The sequence below is a fragment of the Stegostoma tigrinum genome, chromosome 7 (genome assembly GCF_030684315.1).
Source record: "Stegostoma tigrinum isolate sSteTig4 chromosome 7, sSteTig4.hap1, whole genome shotgun sequence".
NCBI lineage: Eukaryota > Metazoa > Chordata > Chondrichthyes > Orectolobiformes > Stegostomatidae > Stegostoma > Stegostoma tigrinum.
This window is the reverse complement of record NC_081360.1, coordinates 52,405,290-52,425,305: the sequence shown is the minus strand read 5'-3', so window position 1 is coordinate 52,425,305 and position 20,016 is coordinate 52,405,290. Positions and strand designations below refer to the sequence as shown.

The 20,016-nt window shown below is 41.4% G+C and overlaps 2 protein-coding genes across 4 annotated transcripts in view; one reads left to right on the top strand and one right to left on the bottom strand.

The window, feature by feature from the left end:
• The window catches only part of dcaf17 (ddb1 and cul4 associated factor 17), a 41,532-nt gene extending 23,930 nt beyond the window's left edge, over positions 1-17,602 (bottom strand). Inside the window, exons 1-7 of the mRNA XM_059647270.1 lie at positions 17,509-17,602; positions 13,079-13,368; positions 10,796-10,899; positions 8,828-8,918; positions 5,403-5,539; positions 2,568-2,646; positions 1,221-1,310 (exon numbers count right to left, since the gene is read on the bottom strand). Coding sequence (XP_059503253.1) covers positions 1,221-1,310; positions 2,568-2,646; positions 5,403-5,539; positions 8,828-8,918; positions 10,796-10,899; positions 13,079-13,264 — 687 coding nt within the window. The 5' untranslated portion in view covers positions 13,265-13,368; positions 17,509-17,602. The remainder of the gene's footprint in view (positions 1-1,220; positions 1,311-2,567; positions 2,647-5,402; positions 5,540-8,827; positions 8,919-10,795; positions 10,900-13,078; positions 13,369-17,508) is intronic.
• Positions 17,603-17,723: 121 nt separating this feature from the next.
• Positions 17,724-20,016, top strand: part of mettl8 (methyltransferase 8, methylcytidine) — a 63,745-nt gene continuing 61,452 nt past the window's right edge. For 2 of the 3 annotated variants that reach the window (XM_048534797.1, XM_048534795.1), the window contains exon 1: positions 17,724-17,769. The gene's annotated coding sequence lies outside the window, so the exon portion shown is untranslated. The remainder of the gene's footprint in view (positions 17,770-20,016) is intronic. The other variant, XM_048534796.1, reaches the window with a different exon arrangement.

The window sequence follows — 20,016 nt, the reverse complement described above, 5'->3', positions numbered from 1 at the left end:
CATGGAGATTGCACCAGAGAATTATTGACCTTCTTACTTTGGCTTATAACTAAAGAGGCACAATACCTGTTTATTCCTTAGGTAGCACCTTCCTAACCCGTGACCTCTACCATCTACAACAAGAGTAAATACATGGGAACACTACCACTTTTATGTTTTGCTCCAAACCACTCACCATCCTGACTTTGAAAAATGTCATCATTCATAGAACATAGAACAGTACAGCACAGTACAGGCCCTTTGGCCCACGAAATTGTGCTGGCCAATTATCCTACCCTGAGATCAAAACTACCCTGCATACCCTACATTTTACTATCATCCATGTGCCTATCCAACAGCCACTTAAATGTCCCTCATGTATCTGACTCAACTACCACAGCTGGCAGTGCAATCCACAGGCCCAACACTGTGTAAAGAACCTACCTCTAATATCTCCCGATACCTTCCTCCAATCACCTTAAAATTATGCCTCCTCATGATAGTCATTTTTGCCCTGGAAAGAAGTCTCTGGCTATCCATTCTATCTATGCCTCTCATCATCTTGTACACTTCTATCAAGTCACCTCCCATCCTTCTTCACTCCAATGGGAGGAAACCAATGCAGACACAGGGAGAATGTGCAAAATGTACAGAGACAGTCACCTGACGGTGAAATTGAAAAGACCATGTAGAATAACAAGTCAATGACATAGATGTAAGTGATAGTGAAGTGAGGAACTCCAAGTTTTGATGTGAGAGAGGTGCACATGGGCAGTCCGAGATGGTAGACTTAAGGATCAATGAGGTGAAATGGAGGGCATGCAGGAAACGGCTGAATGACAATTCATTTCCCAGAAATGAGTCAAGACCAGCTGGTGGAATCATGGTCTAATTAGAACAGACAACTAGGAGTCTGCAGTCAACACACACAGAATAAAAATCAGTCAAGTATAAATGATTTGTGTGTGCAGATGGTCAGCACAAACTACCGAGAGCTGCAGAAAACCCATAAATTGGATGAAATCCTATATATGACAAATACATGACATACATGAAAAGAAACAGGCAGAATGGGTTGGTTTTACATACATTGAGAATTCACTACTTCATGCATTGTCATACCTGAACAATTCATTTATTGGGGTCATTGTTAAATCAGGAACATCAATGTGCAGGAGGTATTTTTGATGTAATTCATGCAAATTACAGTATACAGATCCTTTTAGAATAAAGAAGCTTACATTTTTGTCGACAGCCAGCATTCCTACAAATGTAAGAGGTAGAACTCTGAAAATAGCTAAATGTAAAAGAACTGAGTGTTGGATTCCAGCCTGAAAGACAGTAACAATTGTTATTTAAAGTAAGGTAAACAGAAAACAGTCGAATTACTGTAGGGTAAGATACATTCCTATATTCAACAATTCTAAACCAGTGATCAACCTATCGCATGAGAAGTAAAGAGAATATCCTCAGCCAGATGTGAAGTATCTCTATTTCACTGGGATTTGACATTGCAGTGTCATGTCAATGTGGGTATAAGAAGAGGTCTCTTGAAAGCGTTTTAAATATACCAGGAGATAATTTAAGTATTCGTACAGATGTGTCGTCAAATCAAGCAGGGTATTTTCTCAGTGGGCCCCACGTTGCCACTGTTGGTACTGCAAGCGATATATACAGAAAGTGTAAAAGGGTAGTGTGTTATAACTCTACTACAGTCAGCTTATTTTACTTCAAAACTAGAACCTTTTAATAGCATAACTAAAACCAGTTTATGCAATAAGTAAGTTGTAGAAATGTGGGTTTGATAATCAGAAGAAAAGGAAGGTCTTTTTAAGAATGCCTGTGAGAGCCCAGTAATGAGAACTGTTTGTACATTAATGAGTTGCACCACAGAGTGACAAGACTGTTGCCTGCAATACTTCATCCAGTAATTTCAAAGTAGTTCAGACTCCCCAGTTGGAAGCAAAGCAGTTCACTGATGCAAGAAAAAAAAATCTAAACATGCTTTCTCCGCAGATAGCTCAACAGCAATTTGGCCAAATTAATTAATCTATGTAAAACATTTGTCAAGCTGATTTCCTTAAGTTTTTGCTTGATGTTATTCATTGATTATTACCATACCCGCACATTAGGATGAAACATTCTGGTATAATCATTACGAATTGGTTGAATACTGCCAAAGAACCGCTCTTATATTCATTTGGAAATTTGCCAATTTTCTGAAACGGATTGCATTAAAAAAACTGCTGTTAAAGTGACGCAGCAGTCAGTATTCCTCAAAATTAAGTGATATTTATTGAGTGCATATTGCAATTAAAGGTAGCAAATGCTTTGTAGAGAATTACTAACAACATTGTTAATCTTCATCTGCAGAAAGGTACAAGCAGCAAAAACAAAAATAAATGCCTTTCACAGCTTATTCATTTCAAAAATCTTTCCTCCAAGGATGTTCAAAATGAATGTTGACTACTGACAGCTGCTAATTAGGGACAGAACAAGCAAAGAATTCCAGAAAATTCAGTGTGGTTTTACACAAACATTGCACTTAAATCAGCTTCATGACATTGTACATCATTGCCTCGACCTACCACTCTAGCTGCAGCTGTAACTTTATTCTGTGTAGTCTTGGCTACTATTGTCTCTTGAGTATCGTCCCAAGTCAAATACCTGTTAATTATAATTAATTGTATAAACATCATAGAATATCAAATTATATAGAGTCTGAAACACAACCAGGCAATTTGGCCCAACCAGTCCATATTGATGTTAGGTCCTCAAGAATGTGCTCACATTCTAACAGACACCTTCACCCACTATCTCTGAGTTCAGACTGACATCACAACAATTTTCAAGACCTGAACTGGGGTCACTGTGTGGAAAGATTTGGGAATCACCGCTGTAAACCATGCCTTTACATTCTTTTCTTTCTCATGTAGTTATCTAGTTTCTCTTTACTGTATGTAGGCAATGGGTTTCAATTACTCCATATGGTAGCACATTTTATATGCAGAGCATTTGTTGAGTAAATAAGCTTTCTACCTCCAAATTCCCAATTGGATTTATTAAGGAACGACTTGTTTCTGCTTTTATTTTTATCTGCTTTTGAATTCCCCTCAAGTACCAAAATCTTCTACCCTGCCTATTTCTAACATTTGTAACCTCTCAATTCTAGTATCATCTCTGTAAATTTCTTTTGCACCTTCTCCAATACCTCAACATTCTTTTTAACACCATGCATAATGCATAGTAAACCAAATGTCATCTAGATACTTTCAAGTCAACCTCTTCAGCTTGTCATGACACATCTCTGCAGGAGACGGTATGAACTAGGGCTCTACCAGGGTGCACTACCACAAGGAGCTCTGCTGACTCCATATACATCTGTATTTCCATTTCCAATTGTAGCCTAAGCATTTATAAAGTTTACAGTTTTCCTTGTTTTTAAGTTCTAGCCCTCCAGCAACGAAACCAGTGATTGGTTTGCTTTTTAGTGATCTAATTAATTTGCATTGGTACTTCTGGTGATTTATGCATCCACAACTCAAGATTTCTTTGCTCCTCTGCCCATTTAGAACCTTACTAACCAGCGGTAGGTGGCAGCTTTGACTTTCCTACTAAAATGATCCATCTCACCAATACCAAGAACATTCTATGAGCTGTGATCTTATCAAAATTCATTTATCAATTAAGCACAATCTTGAGCACTGTTTTCTCACACTTGTGTATTTTTCCAAACATTTTGAGCTTGTCTCGCCAAATCATTAACAGCTGGATTCCTAGAAGCAACAGAACACCTTATGCCAGTCAGTGTAACTCAGCTTAACCTTTAATTCCAGTTTCTGCTTTGTAGAAAATTTGCCATTAACTATGCCATGTTTTGCCTGATTCCATATAGACATTTTAATCAACCTATTCAGACATGTAATGATACATTTCTGCAGCATGTAAGAATTGAACCAGGCCTTCTCGCCCAGAACAAGGGACACTACCTCCGTGCCAAAAGTACCATCCTGATTCCAGGTATACTGACCCTAAGTAAAGTCTTTTATGAGGTAACCTATTAAAGGATATTTTAGAATTCAAATATATTACATCCACTACACTATCTTTGTTTAATCTGTCAGTTCTTTGCTGAATTCTAAAAGGTTAGTTGCGCGCGGGCCTTCAGTTGAAATTCACCTTTATTGTATTTTCAGTTTCTAGTTTTTTATAATTACATCATCATTAATGATTCCTTAATTTTTTTGCTACCACTTATGTTTAATTAACTGGTCTACAGTTTCCGGAACTCTTTCTATGGCTGAAACTTTCCCCTCCATTAAGGTTGTCAGAAGGGAAAAATATCGGTCAAGATTTCCCTGGGGTGGTGGTTGGGAGAGGCGGGGGATGAGTAGAGGAAGGTGAGAGAGACAGAGAGACTCAATTTCTTCTCACCACCAAACATGGCCATCCCACCCCATTTCAAAAAAGGTAAAATTTATCCCTATATCCCTTTCTATATAGAGGAATCACAGTAACTGTTTTCTTTACCATTTTTTTCTAATACATTGTTTACACAAGTAATGGCTGTGCCATCTCTTCACCAAATTCTTTTGTCACATAGAAGCAAACTATTCAGATCAAAGATTTATGCTGTCTCTGTTTTATTAGTTTATCAGTTATATTAGCCATTCAATTTTATGTATTTAATTGTTTTTGATGTCTTCGTTTCATCAGGTCTTTATCAGAGCGTTGTGGCAACTCTGGACACCACAACTTAGGAAGAGTGCAAGGCTTTGTAAGAGGATTCAGTTTAATTAGATTAATTAGAAAGGAAGCAAGAGTTCATTTGCATGAAGACAGACTAAAGGAGCAGGAATTATTTTCCACAAAGCAAACAAAGTAAAAGGCAGGTTTAATAGAGGGATTTCAATGTGCTAAGTTAGAGGAAGCTGATTCCACCGATAGAAATGTCAGTAAGCAGAGGTGAAAAAATTGAAGTTATTTGGCAAACTATAGGGAAATTTATTTTGAAACAGCAATCTGGAATGCACACATGGACAGGCAGCGGATGCAAATCTCTAATTTTCAAAAGGGAACTGACATACATGAAAAGGTAAATTGCACACTTGAGCAGGAGAGTCAGACTACTGAACAGCTCTTTCAAAGAGACACACAGACATGATGAGTGAATGGCTTGATTTTGTGCTCTGTTAAATGGCATGTTTCTATATTAGGTTTGGAATGTAAGCACTTAAATTAGCACAAATGAATAAAGATGCCACAAGTATTTATGAAATGTAGACTAAGTTTTTTTTTAATTTGAAGAAATAAGTAGAAAAAATGGTAAACTATTCCACAGCAGCGAATATTGGACTGGATAATGAAACAATTCTACTTTATCGCTCAAATAAATCTTTCACAAGAAATGGTAGTTTGAATACCTGAATTTCCATTGAGATGAGAGGTAGATTTTTTCGAGAATTTCTGCATTCTTAATAGATGTACGAATGAGCCAGTTGTTTGCGGTCAGAGCTATGAGTGATGGTACATGGTCTGATGGTTTGGGCAACATTTCTCCCTTTTTTAAAAAACAAATGAATTCTGAAAGTGATTTAAAATTTAACATTCGTATACTATAGCTTCATAGAAAGAAAAGAATCCTAACAGAAAACACTGCTACAGTTAAATTCATATCAAATCATGGAGTGGCAATGAGATGACATTTATGGTCAATGGTGGGGTTTAGGGTAAAAAAGAAATTACAAGGTTTTGGAGAAGTGGGCAAAGGAGCAAAAATGCAAGTCAGTCAATAATACCACTTTCAAATTATTACCCCATCTTCCTAGAATGTCTCCACCACTCAATACTCCATTGCAGCCACAACACTTTGTGTTTTATTTGGTACTGTAAAAAAATTCAGTACAAATCCAAGATTTTTAGAAAAGCAGAAATGATGATGAGCATGGAGGCACAATCAATACTGATAGCAAAATGTACAACTGCAAATTCAAGATAACCTACATCGTGCCCCATTAAAGCACCACAAAGAATATCCATTCCATACTTGTTAAATTCTTGTCACCAATTCACTCTCTCCTGCCAAAGATACTGACAGTTTGGTAGCTGGCAGTGATGATGCTGAAGGTAAAGGGCAGGCATTTGGGTTTTCTTTTGTTTAAGCTTGTCGTTACATTGGTCACCATTGAACACTGAACTGTGGCTATGAGAGCAGTTCAAAGTGGACCAACTCACCTCATGTCACCTCAGTGTCTGTCAACCAAATACAAGGCAGAAACCAGGACTGAGATGGAACACTAGATAACAAAGTGTGCAGCTGGATGAACACAACAGGCCAAACATCTTAGGAGCACAAAAGCTGACGTTTCGGGCCTAGACTCTTCATCAGAAAAATAGTGATGGAATACTCTCCAGTTGCCTGATGGGGGCAGCACCAACAACATTTAAGAAGTTCAACACCACCTAGGACAAAGCAACCGACTTGAACGGCACCTTATTCACCACCTTCAACATTCACACCCCTTGCCCTTGACACACCACAGCTGCTGTGTGTACCATCTACAAGATGCACTGCAGTAACTCACCCAGACTCCTTCAGCAGCACTTTTCAAACCTATAATATTTACCAACTGGAAGGACAAGGAAAACAGATGTAAGTGAATGCTACCACCTACAAGTTCTCCTCCAATCAACTTGGACTATACAGCTATTTCTTCAGTGTCACTTGGTCAAAACCCTGGAATTCATTTCAAAATAGCAGCCTGGAACACCCTTCCTGTGTACCTACACACCATGGACTGCAACAGTTCAAGAAGGCACTCAGCACCATCTTCTTAAGGGCAATCAGGAAGGGGAAATAAACACTGGCCTAGCCAGCAGCATCCATATCCCATGAGCAAATAATAAAAAAACCTAAGTATTACTTGTCATCCAAAGTGTGTAATCAAAACATTATAGTTAACTGGTATGGATTTTGTATTAGCTGAGAAGTTGTGATAAATGGAATTGTAGGAAAATTAAGTCAAATAATTATTGTAACCTTATCCAACTAATCAATCATATTTTGACCTTTGCAGTAAACTTTTAATTTATTCATAGTTGCGGAGTTCCATAAATGGCCAAATCATGCAACAAAAGAACTTGCTTCTAACATTTCCATTCTAAGCGTTGAAAATGTTTTTGCAATGAGCCATGTCAATGTGTCAGAACTACTAAATAATGAAGGCTAACAACAGAAAAGAAGCACATGAAAGTTACAGCACAGAAACAGGCCATTCAGTGCATGTAAGAGATAATGGGAACTGCAGATGCTGGAGAATCTGAGATAACAAGGTGTTGAGCTGGATGAACACAGCAGGACACGCAGCATCTTAGGAGCAGGAAAGCTGACGTTTCAGGCCTAGACCCTTCACCATTCAGTGCATGTGTTTGTGCTGAGTGAATTAAGTTGCCACCCATTCTCATCCTACTTCCTCGCACCTGGTTCAGGGCCTTGCAGGTTACAGCATTTCAGGTTCAAATGCATAACTAAAAACAAAGAAACATGGAAGTGAAACCAAGGAATATTTAACGTATTAATCTCCACTTTCTATTTTCAATCTTAGAGGTTTTGTTCACCCTTTAAAAATGAGTTAACATCTTCATGAAAATAAGTGGCACAGGAATCTCTGAAGTACACATTAAGCACCTGTACACTGCATTTCCATCATGCAACGTTAAGGCATACACCATTCTATGACCACTGTAAGGCTAATAAGAGATATAATTAAACTTATTTCAATGCTGAAGTTTCTTTCTGTCTTGCAATTTATAGTCTAAGAACCAAACAGCAAACTGCTACTAACCTCAAAGAATTAACTTATTTTCATCCCCGCACAATATAAGATGGGCATTAATCTCACTTAAGTGTAAAGATTTAGGCTTGGTTCTGGAGCAAAATGAACCTTGAAGTATTGTCTCAAAAACAATCAGTCCCTCTTTCCATTAACAATTTTGACTGGGCTCAATGGCAATACTCATTCTCTTGCCAATCACACTGATCAAGCATCCACCGTATGCCATAAAATGGCCCTTAATTTAAACAGCCCTATTCATTTTAAAACAATTTGTTAATTTCACATATTGTTACAACAATTTAATAATTTCCACAACATTTAATAGAGAAATGACAAGTGGTTACAAATATTTAAATAGCATTGGACATTAATTAAATTTTTGTTTGCCTACATATAGGGAACACATATTAGCACAGATCAGAAGAAAAATAACTTAATTTCAATCATTTCAGTTCTGTGCCTTGCCACCGTTGCACCAGGATTCCCCGAATTTGCCCTACAATCATGGCCTGGACTAGGTGCCAATGTACTGCAGTTACTTTAATGGGACCGAGGTGGTGTCCTCATCATTCCACCCATTTCCCTGAAATGTTGCCTTTTTAACAGAGGAGTCCTAAAGAGAAGGTCAGTAAGAGAAAGGCCTGAAACGAGATGAGCAAGGAATTAAAATAAGTTTTTTTTTTGAAAAGGCATGGGCAATTTCAATCACTGACAGTAACCAGAAGACCCCAATGTTAGCAACAACACGACACAACAACTGTGTCTTCTTTTGTGAAGATGCATTTTTCAATCATAATTTGGATCTAGCCTGGCCACTCAGGTCTTGAAGCATCCCTACAGAGAAAATCAAAGAAGCCTATCACTTCTCAGAAGTACTTAAAAAAAATATTCTACCTGTTAATGTCTAGGGTGGTGATACAGGTTTGTAGGAAGTGCAGCTAAAGAAATACCATAGCCTTCACGAGACAGTCTAATAATATATTACATGGAAAAAGGAAGAATTAGGAACTCACCAATGGAGACTCGCAAAGTAGGGCATCCTCAATTTTCTGAGACTTGTGAAGTTTCGGTAGTTCATAAAGCACAGTTGGCTTAGGGCCAGTGCTGAAACAAAAGAACAAAAATAAGGAAAACAGAGGTTTTTGTGGCTGCAGCATACACGCGATAGTTTTGTCATCAAATGGAAGCACCAAGACCAGCTTGATGAGACTGATGATAGATCACCCATCGTCTGAAACAGAAACAGCGTGCACACGGTCGTCCCACTGTATGAAGGATATTATTAAATTGGAGGGGGTTTGGAGAAGATTTACTAGGATGTTGCCAGGATTGGAGGGAGAGGCTGGACAGGCTGGGACATTTTTTGCTGGAGCATAGGAAGGTTGAGGGGTGACCTTATAGAGGTTTGCGAAATCATGAGGTGCATGGATAAGGCGAATAGCAAAGGTCTTTGCCCTAGGGTGAGGGAGTTCAAAACCAGGAGGCATGTTTTCAGGTGAGAGGACAGAGATTTAAACGGGACCTGAGAGGTAATGTTTGCCACACATGTATACTGTATCCATTGTACCCAGTGTGGCTTCCTCTACATTGGGGAAACCAAGCGGAGGCTTGGGGACCACTTTGCAGAACACCTCCGCTCAGTTCGCAATGAACAACTGCACCTCCCAGTCGCGAACCATTTCAACTCCCCCTCCCATTCTTTAGATGACATGTCCATCATGGGCCTCCTGCAGTGCCACAATGATGCCACCCGAAGGTTGCAGGAACAGCAACTCATTCTGCTTGGGAACCCTGCAGCCCAATGGTATCAATGTGGACTTCACCAGCTTCAAAATCTCCCCTTCCCCCACCGCATCCCAAAACCAGTCCAGTTCGTCCCTCCCCCCACTGCACCACACAACCAGCCTAGCTCTTCCCTTCCCCCCACTGCATCCCAAAACCAGCCCAGCCTGTCTCTGCCTCCCTAAACTGTTCTTCCTCTCACCCATCCCTTCCTCCCACCTCAAGACGCACCTCCATTTCCTACCTACTAACCTCATCCCGCCTCCTGGACCTGTCTGTCTTCCCTGGACTGACGTATCCCCTCCCTACCTCCCCACCTATACTCTCCTCTCCACCTATCTTCTTTTCTCTGCATCTTCGGTCCGCCTCCCCCTCTCTCCCTATTTATTCCAGAACCCTCACCCCATCCCCCTCTCTGATGAAGGGTCTAGGCCTGAAACGTCAGCTTTTGTCCTCCTGAGATGCTGCTGGGCCTGCTGTGTTCATCCAGCTTCATACTTTATTATTTTGCCACACAGAAGTGGTTTATAGGCAGAATAAACTGCCAGAAGAACATTTAAAAGATGTTTGGGCAGGTACATGAATAGGAAAGGTTTCGAGGGATATTGGCCAAATGCAGGCAAGTAGGACTAGTTTAGTTTGGGAAACTTGGTTTGTATGGACAAGTTGGAGTGAACAGTCTGTTTCTGTGCTATATGATTCTATCATTTTACACAAGTTTTCTAGTAGCTCCACAGTCAAAACATTCAAGCATCAGATCTATAAAAATGCCAAACACAAGCTACAGCTTTTAAGGAAAATACAGAATGATTGCTGGAACACAAAAGTTGATGGGGTGCAATGTCTACCTGAGAGGCATGATTTATGCCTTGACAATGTGCAGAAGACAGCATACAGACTACCCAGCACAGCACTGCTGGTACTTTGACAGCTGATAAAGATGAACTAATTACTGATGGAAAGGTGTTGTGAGGACTTTGCTGAATTCAACAGACTCAGGCTCTGCATTAAACTGAGCAAGCTTGTCTCTTCCTCCTTCCCCCTCTGGAATTCAGTTCTTTGTCTCATGTTTAGACCGATACATTAATGAGGTGTGGAATTGAATGGCCCTAACAAAACTCAAGGTAATAGTTTAATACAATTATGTAAAGTGGTGTGGTGCATCCTTCGTTATCATTTTCTGTTAATATTTGACTTACCTACAAAAACAACATCTGTAGTTGTCAAAGTAAATCTTTCCTTTTTCATAAACCACTGGTGAATTTGATTGTTTTGTCCAAACACACTCAAAAGTTGTAGACTTCTGAAATATAGCATATAAATAATGCTGGACCATTTTATGAAGAGATAACAGGAACTGCAGATGCTGGAGAATCCGAGATAACAAAGTGTGGAGCTGGATGAACACAGCAGGCCAAGCAGCATCTCAGGAGCACAAAAGCTGACGTTTCGGGCCTAGACCCTTCATCAGAAAAGCTTTTCACCCCTTTTCTGAGGAAGGGCCTAGGCCTGAAATGTCAGCTTTTGTGCTCCTAAGATGCTGCTTGGCCTGCTGTGTTTAACCAGCTCCACACTTTGTTATCTCCCATTTTCTAAAGATCTTTGTAAAGCACAATGCGAAATAAGACAAGGGTATTCAAAGTTTAATACACAAATCAACTAATCAGTTCTAGCATTTACAATTATTTAAAAACAAAAATTGGCAATTATGTTAGAAATTGATTCCAAACACGTAAGATACCTTAAGATAAATGATTTAATGCTACATTAAAAAAAAATTCTCAGTACTATACCTCATGTCATTGCATATTCTCAAATCAGCAATGGAGTCTCCCAAACCAGTTAAAAGAAGTTGTTCCGCTTCCACTGACAAGATAATTTTTGGACACAGCTAAATTTTGAACTAAACACTCAAATAATGCTATGCAAAGTTCATTCCAGTGGACAGATTTAGCCACATTACCCAGGACCTTTACCTGCATTAATCATTTACATTTTAGAACATAGAACATAGAACAGTACAGCACAGAACAGGCCCTTCAGCCCATGATGTTGTGCTGACCATTAACCCTCACGTATGCACCCTCAAATTTCTGTGACCATATGCATGTCCAGCAGTCTCTTAAATGACCCCAATGACCTTGCTTCCACAACTGCTGCTGGCAATGCATTCCATGCTCTCACAACTCTCTGTGTAAAGAACCCGCCTCTGACATCCCCTCTATACTTTCCTCCAACCAGCTTAAAACTATGACCCCTCATGTTAGCCATTTCTGCCCTGGGAAATAGTCTCTGGCTATCAACTCTATCTATGCCTCTCATTATCTTGTATACCTCAATTAGGTCCCCTCTCCTCCTCCTTTTCTCCAATGAAAAGAGTCCAAGCTCAGTCAACCTCTCTTCATAAGATAAGCCCTCCAATCCAGGCAGCATCCTGGTAAACCTCCTCTGAACCCTCTCCAAAGCATCCACATCTTTCCTATAATAGGGCGACCAGAACTGGATGCAGTATTCCAAGTGCGGTCTAACCAAAGTTTTATAGAGCTGCAACAAGATCTCACGACTCTTAAACTCAATCCCCCTGTTAATGAAAGCCAAAACACCATATTGCTTTCTTAACAACCCTGTCCACCAGGGTGGCCATTTTAAGGGATCTATGTATCTGCACACCAAGATCCCTCTGTTCCTCCACACTGCCAAGAATCCTATCCTTAATCCTGTACTCAGCTTTCAAATTCGACCTTCCAAAATGCATCACCTCGCATTTATCCAGGTTGAACTCCATCTGCCACCTCTCAGCCCATCTCTGCATCCTGTCAATGTCCCACTGCAGCCTACAACAGCCCTCTATACTGTCAACTACACCTCCAACCTTCGTGTCGTCTGCAAACTTGCTGACCCATCCTTCAATTCCCTCATCCAAGTCATTAATAAAAAATTACAAACAGTACAGGCCCAAGGACAGAGCCCTGTGGAACACCACTCACCACTGACTTCCAGGCAGAATATTTTCCTTCTACTACCACTCGCTGTCTTCTGTTGGCCAACCAATTCTGTATCCAGACAGCTAAGTTCCCCTGTATCCCATTCCTCCTGACCTTCTGAATGAGCCTACCATGGGGAACCTTATCAAATGCCTTACTGAAGTCCATATACAGCACATCCACAGCTCGACCTTCATCAACTTTTAATTTTAATTTGTTTAAAGCTTTTATTTTGAATATTAAAATTTTCAGCTGGTGAGGGGAAAAAAGGCAGATCAAGTTTTCAAAGAGGTGTTAAATAATTCATCTCATTTCTTTTAGTACTATGTGTAAAGATTATTGGTGACCCTTCCTCAGAACTGAGGACTGGAAACATTAATTCTGTTTTCTCCTTCACAGATGCTGCCAGACCTGCTGAACCTTTCCAGCAACTTTGTCTTTGCACCTGATTTACAGCATCCGCAGTTCTTTTGGTTTTTATTAATAAATTCAACTCACCTGACATACTAACTGACGGAGGATAGTCAAGTTTTTTCTGAGCACAGAGCCATTTTCATTTCCATACAAACCAAGAGCTCTTGCAGACAAAATGCAACAATTATTTTTTTTCCTTAAACATGAAATGCTGGTAGACTTCTTTGTAACGTGCACGCTTAAAGATTGTTTGATGACTAGATTATCCATGATGGCTGCCAAATGTCCTTTTAATGGATCTCAAGATTATGTTTTGTTTATCAGCATTTCTGACACAGTGAGGCGGAAATCCAGTTCTCCCCTGTTGACTTGGTCTGTGAAAGATATTTAATAATGCAAAAGTCTGAATATTTTTGAAACATGTTAAAAATTCTTTTCACATTTAGTTGACAACAACGCATTATGATGATCATTTCCAACAAAGGTGTTGCTTCAGCTGACATTTTTCATTAAATATTATGCATGAAAAAATTCAGTGGGGTAATGAGGTCAGACACTAATACCAGATTCTAATTTAATTACAACACTGTAGCAATCATTATGAGAATGCACGTTAACTACAAGAAAACAAGCTGGAAAAACCATAAGAATACAGGCAACTCCAGCAATACCATTTTAGGCGATCAGCGCTATACCACAAATTAATACAAACCACTCTTAGTGTATAAAGTAAGTTAGCTATTTTGGGAAGAGCCGTTTGTTCCATCAGCTGTTTGCAACTTGTTAAAGTGAGAACAAAATGGATCCTAAAGTAGACAAGTTACAGATGGCATTGATCAGCACAAATTGCAGTCACAAAAATAGCTGAAAAAAGAAAGGCATGAGCCTCAGCATGAAAACAGACCTCCTAAATGGGTTAGTTACTGTGATAGAACATAGAACAGGCCAGACAGCCCACCTTGTCTATAACCACCATTTTGCCATTCTCAACTAATCCAACAGCTGCGCAAGATCTGTATCCCTCTATTCCCTGCCTGTTCATGTGTCTGTATAAATGTACCCTAAACTTGTTCACATATCTGCGTCCGCCACCTCCTCAGCAGCATGTTTCAGGTCACCACCACCTGATGTCCTGCAGCACCTGTCTTCCAAAATCTACTGTTGTCAACTTCTATGAACAATTGAAAAGCTGCCATGAAATGACAACAAAGGTACAATTAAGGCAGAAAAAGGAAACGTGAGGTTTCTTATGGATTGGTCAAGACTAGTTTCTGAATTCAGTGGTCCACACAGTGGGTTCTCTCGCCCAACAGATCAAATTCTATCCTTTGAGAGAGATAATGGGAACTGCAGATGCTGGAGATTCCGAGATAACAAAGTGTGGAGCTGGATGAACACAGCAGGCCAAGCAGCATCTTAGGAGCACTTAAGGCTGACGTTTCGGGCCTAGTTTTCTGATGAAGGGTCTAGGCCCGAAACGTCAGCTTTTGTGCTCCTAAGATGCTGCTTGGCCTGCTGTGTTCATCCAGCTCCACAAATTCTATCCTTTGATAAGTTTTTACCCAAATATTGCTATTGTTTCTTTTGCCAATCACTTCAACTTGGCATCTTCTGCATCTGGACTGTTCTGTCATTAGGAACTGTTTCCTGACCTGCTCTGACCAACTCTCATGGTTTGGGCAAATCTCCTCTCAACTTTCGTCAAAGAACCATCTCAGCTCCTCTACTCTATCCACAAAACTGAAGTCCGTCATTCCTGGAACCATTCTAATATCCTGGACACTCTAAAACCTTCATGATCTCCCTAAAGCGTGCTGTTCAGATATACAAACAATATTCCAGTTGAGAATAAACCAGATTTTCATAAAGGTTCATCATAACCACCTAGTTTTGTACAGTATACCTCAATTTTAAAATCCCAGGAATTCATATGCATTTTTCACTATTTTCTCAAAATGCCCTGCTGCCTTAAAGAACTTAAGCAGACACAGCTCTGGATTTTTGGTTCTGCACCAGGTCCAGAATTATACATTTTGGTTTATATTGTCTCACCTCATTTTTCCTATTCAAATGTATCACTTCATTCTTTTCTACATTTTTTCAAAAAATCATGGAATCCCTACACTGCAAATGAAGGCCGTTTGGCCCATTTGTTCGGAAAGGACATACACTGAAAAGAATTCCACCCAGCCTTCCCCCATTTCTGTAACCCCACATTTACCATTAAATGGCTAATCCATTTAACCTGCACATCTTTGTACTGTGGGAGGAAATCACAGCATCTCAGTGGAAAGCCATGCAGACACAGGGAGAATCTACAAACTCCCCACAGTAACTAATATAGCCAATGGTACAGCAGTCCATTCCACTATCCTCATCTCAGTTTATTTCCAAATTATGTTGTCTGCAAACTATACTTTGTATACCTCTTGCATGCATATGGAAGTTTTTTGAATTACCAATATTGGCTGCCAATGTCTTTAAATGCTGGTTCTTTGCCTCTGTTATTTCCTTTCTCTCATTGAACTTCCTGTCATCAGCCTGGCTCTCACATGAGAAACTTGACATCTGTCATTTACAGAGATAGTGGGAACTGCAGATGCTGGAGAATCCAAGATAATAAAATGTGAGGCTGGAAGAACACAGCAGGCCAAGCAGCATCTCAGGGGCACAAAAGCTGACATTTCGGGCCTAGACCCTTCATCAGAGAGGGGGATGGGGTGAGGGTTCTGGAATAAATAGGGAGAGAGGGGGAGGCGGACCGAAGATGGACAGAAAAGAAGATAGGTGGAGAGAGTGTAGGTGGGGAGGTAGGGAGGGGATAGGTCAGTCCAGGGAAGACGGACAGGTCAAGGAGGTGGGATGAGGTTAGTAGGTAGATGGGGGTGTGGCTTGGGGTGGGAGGAAGGGATGGGTGAGAGGAAGAACAGGTCAGGGAGGCAGAGACAGGTTGGACTGGTTTTGGGATGCAGTGGGTGGAGGGGAAGAGCTGGGCTGGTTGTGTGGTGCAGTGGGGGGAGGGGATGAACTGGGCTGGTTTAAGGATGCGGTGGGGGATGGGGAGATTTTGAAGCTGGTGAAGTCCACATTGATACCATTGGGCTGCAGGGTTCCCAAGCGGAATATGAGTTGCTGTTCCTGCAACCTCCCCCTCCCATTCTTTAGATGACATGTCCATCATGGGCCTCCTGCAGTGCCACAAGGATGCCACCCGAAGTTGCAGGAACAGCAACTCATATTCCGCTTGGGAACCCTGCAGCCCAATGGTATCAATGTGGACTTCACCAGCTTCAAAATCTCCCCTTCCCCCACCGCATCCCAAAACCAGCCCAGTTCGTCCCCTCCCCCCACTGCACCACACAACCAGCCCAGCTCTTCCCCTCCACCCACTGCATCCCAAAACCAGTCCAACATGTTTCTGCCTCCCTAACCTGTTCTTCCTCTCGCCCATCCCTTCCTCCCACCCCAAGCTGCACCCCCATCTACCTACTAACCTCATCCCACCTCCTTGACCTGTCCGTCTTCCCTGGACTGACCTATCCCCTCCCCACCTCCCCACCTATACCCTCCCCACCTATACTCTCCTCTCCACCTATCTTCTTTTCTCTGCATCTTCGGTCCGCCTCCCCCTCTCTCCCTATTTATTTCAGAACACTCAACTCATCCCCCTCTCTGATGAAGGGTCTAGGCCCGAAACGTCAGCTTTTGTGCTCCTGAGATGCTGCTTGGCCTGCTGTGTTCATCCAGCCTCACATTTTATTATGTGTCATTTACATCTCTTTTTGGCATCCAGGATTTGTCCTACCTCTTGTGTGGAGGTACCAGGTCTGTGGCCGAACCATTTCCGCTATAAAGACAGTCTTCATTTACAACTACAGTTTTTTTTATGCTTTCTTGAAACAGCAGCTTTTGTTGATCCCTAAATTGCACATAGGTCAGAATATGTGCCAGCCAGACCAGGTAAGAATGATAGAAAGGGCATTTGTGGAGGGTGTGAATCTTCTTTCTCTTAACATTACACTAGGGGGTCTGGATTACAAACATTACTACTCTGCAACCCCTTCCTACTGATCATCGATTCCATGGTGTCAAAACCTCTTGGTTAACCAACTTCCGTGGGGTAAAAGAAAACAGAGATAGTAGGAACTGCAGATGCTGGGGAATCGGAGATAACAAGGTGTAGAGCTGGATGAACACAGGAGGCCAAGCAGCTTCAGTACAGCAGGAGGGAGGGGAGGTCAGCTGTTGCAGTTATCCACATGCACAAGTTTGAACGGTGTAAAATAATAACACAATGTATCTAGGCCAACATCAAGTAGAACAAACGCCAGGACTGAGATACAGGACTATCCCAAGAAAGCCTGCATTCAGCTGGACTCATCTCGTTAAAACTGTCGCTTGCACAACCAACTTTTTATTCTGAAATGCTATTTGTCCTTTTTCACAGCCAATCCGATGACTCTATACCCACTATCTTCTTATCCAAAGAGTCTTAATTCTGATAAAGTGTTTACCATTAAAAATACTTTTGGATTCATACCCAGTACCAGGGTACGAAAGGCTTCACTATCTCCAAGCCGGATGCTGAGTGCTAGCAGGAACGGCCCACGCGCCTGATTGACAGCCGTGGGACGCGCCGGTGCCGCGCGACCTGCCGCGTATTGTAGTCACTGTCCGCCATTCTAGGCCTACATTACCCAAAAGACGCATGCACACACCAAACGCGCCGTGACATTCAGCGGAAGTGCTTCCGGCGTCGCTGTGTCCGCTGCAGGGTAAGTGCTCGTGGGGACGGCGAAGTCTCTGCCTCCCTAACCTGTTCTTCCTCTAACCCATCCCTTCCTCCCACCCCAAGCCGCACCTCCATTTCCTACCTATTACCCTCATCCCACCTCCTTGACCTGTCCGTCTTCCCTGGACTGACCTATCCCCTCCCTACCTCCCCACCTATACTCTCTCCACCTATCTTCTTTACTCTCCATCTTCGGTCCGCCTCCCCCTCTCTCCCTATTTATTCCAGTTCCCTCTCCCCATCCCCCTCTCTGATGAAGGGTCTAGGCCCGAAACGTTAGCTTTTGTGCTCCTGAGATGCTGCTTGGCCTGCTGTGTTCATCCAGCCTCACATTTTATTATCTTGGATTCTCAAGCACCTGCAGTTCCCATTATCTCATCACATGAAGATACTTGTTGCTTTTCGGAGCTGATCAGTGGTGGGTGGCTCTGATTCCAGATTTAAGTGTTCTGGATGTACTTAACGTCAACCTGAGCTACAAATCTTCTCAAAACTCGCTAGATTTAAGTGTCTTTGCCGTCACGTCGGGGCAGGGAAGGGCTGCAATATTGTCTTGGTTTTTCATGTTACTCAGATTGTTCTGTGCGCCGTGTCCCGAAGAGCAGTTATGTGTACGTTAATTCAGAGCTGTATGCTAATAAAGGGAAAAGACACCTGTCTTTGCTGCTGCTTGCTGGTTGTTGTCTTTGGGTGTTTCAACGGGGGAGAGGGGTGGGTTCCCCATACATTGGATCAGTGTCTGGCAGGGGATATCCACACGATCTGAACGGCTCGACACACTTTCGCATTCATCAGATGCTCTAATGAAGACATTCAAACACCTGTGATTTAGCTTTCAAGTCTCTCTGGTGACAATATTATAATCTGTGATCCAGCCTCCTAATTTTTGAACGTTAAAGGTTTTACTTTTTTTAAAAGAAAATAGCTTTTTCAAAAATCCGTCGTTGTGCTTGGGCTTCGTTGGAAATATCAACCTTTATTAACTCCCTTAATTCCCTTCAAGATTGTGCAGGTAGCCCTTTTCTCGAATCACTGCATTCCATTGCAATACAAATTACAACCCCAACAATGTTCAAGGAACAGTTTTTTTTAAATTATAAAAAGTATTTGCTGTCATCTGAGACAAATCAGAGACAGTGATACTTCATCCTAAGTATTCACCAATACATTGGCACTTTGCGCTGTCAACAAGATGCACTAAAGCAACTTTCCACAAGTATTTTGGCAATATATTCCAGTCTCATGCCCTCCATCATACAGAATATAATGTACCTAGGCGAATAGGAAAACTAATTTTAGGTTCTTGATCAAGTCATAAATTATCCATGCTTGAGCATATGTTGCTGTTCCTTTGAATGTTGTTGGGGTTGTAATTTGCACTGCAGTGGAATGCAGTGATTCAAGAAAAGGACTACCTGCACAATCTTGAGAATTAGGTGAGTTAATAAAGGTTAATATTTCCAATGAAGCCCAAGCATAAAAATGGACTTTTGGAAAAAGCTTTTTTTCCTCCCCAACTTCTAACTATGTACTTTCCAATTTGTCAGGCTAATGTCTCATCTCATTTATCTGACTGTAGCTGAAGGTTTCCTTTCTACTCATTCCTATGCCTGCCTCATCTTTCATGTGGTCTATTGGATTGACTACCAAGTTTGTAATTCTTTTTATACAAACCATGAAATCTAAATGCTTTCTTTCCTCATCTCAGAGATGTACAGCATGGAAACAGACCCTTCGGTCCAACTCATCCATGCCAACCAGATATCCCAGATAAATATAGTCCTATTTAGTCCATTTCCCTCAAACCGTTTCTATTTGTATAACCATCCAGATGCCTTTTGCATGTCGTAATTGTGCCCACCTTCACTACTTTCTCTGGCAGCTCATTCCAGACACACATTATGGTCTGTGTGAAAAAGTTGTCCATTTGGTCCCTTTTAAAACTTTTCCCTCTCACCTTAAACCTATGCTCTCTAGTTTTTGACTCCCTCACCCAGGAGAAAAGACATTGTCTATTTACCCTATCCGTGTCCCTCATGATTTTATAAACCTCTGTAAAGTCATCCCTCAGCCTCCAGTGGACCAGGGAAAGTAGTGGGGTGGCATGGTGGCTCAGTGGTTAGCACTGCAGCCTCACAGCGCTAGGGATCCGGGTTCAATTCCAGCCTCAGGCGACTGTCTGTGTGGAGTTTACATATTCTCCCCGTGTCTGCGTGGGTTTCCTCCGGGT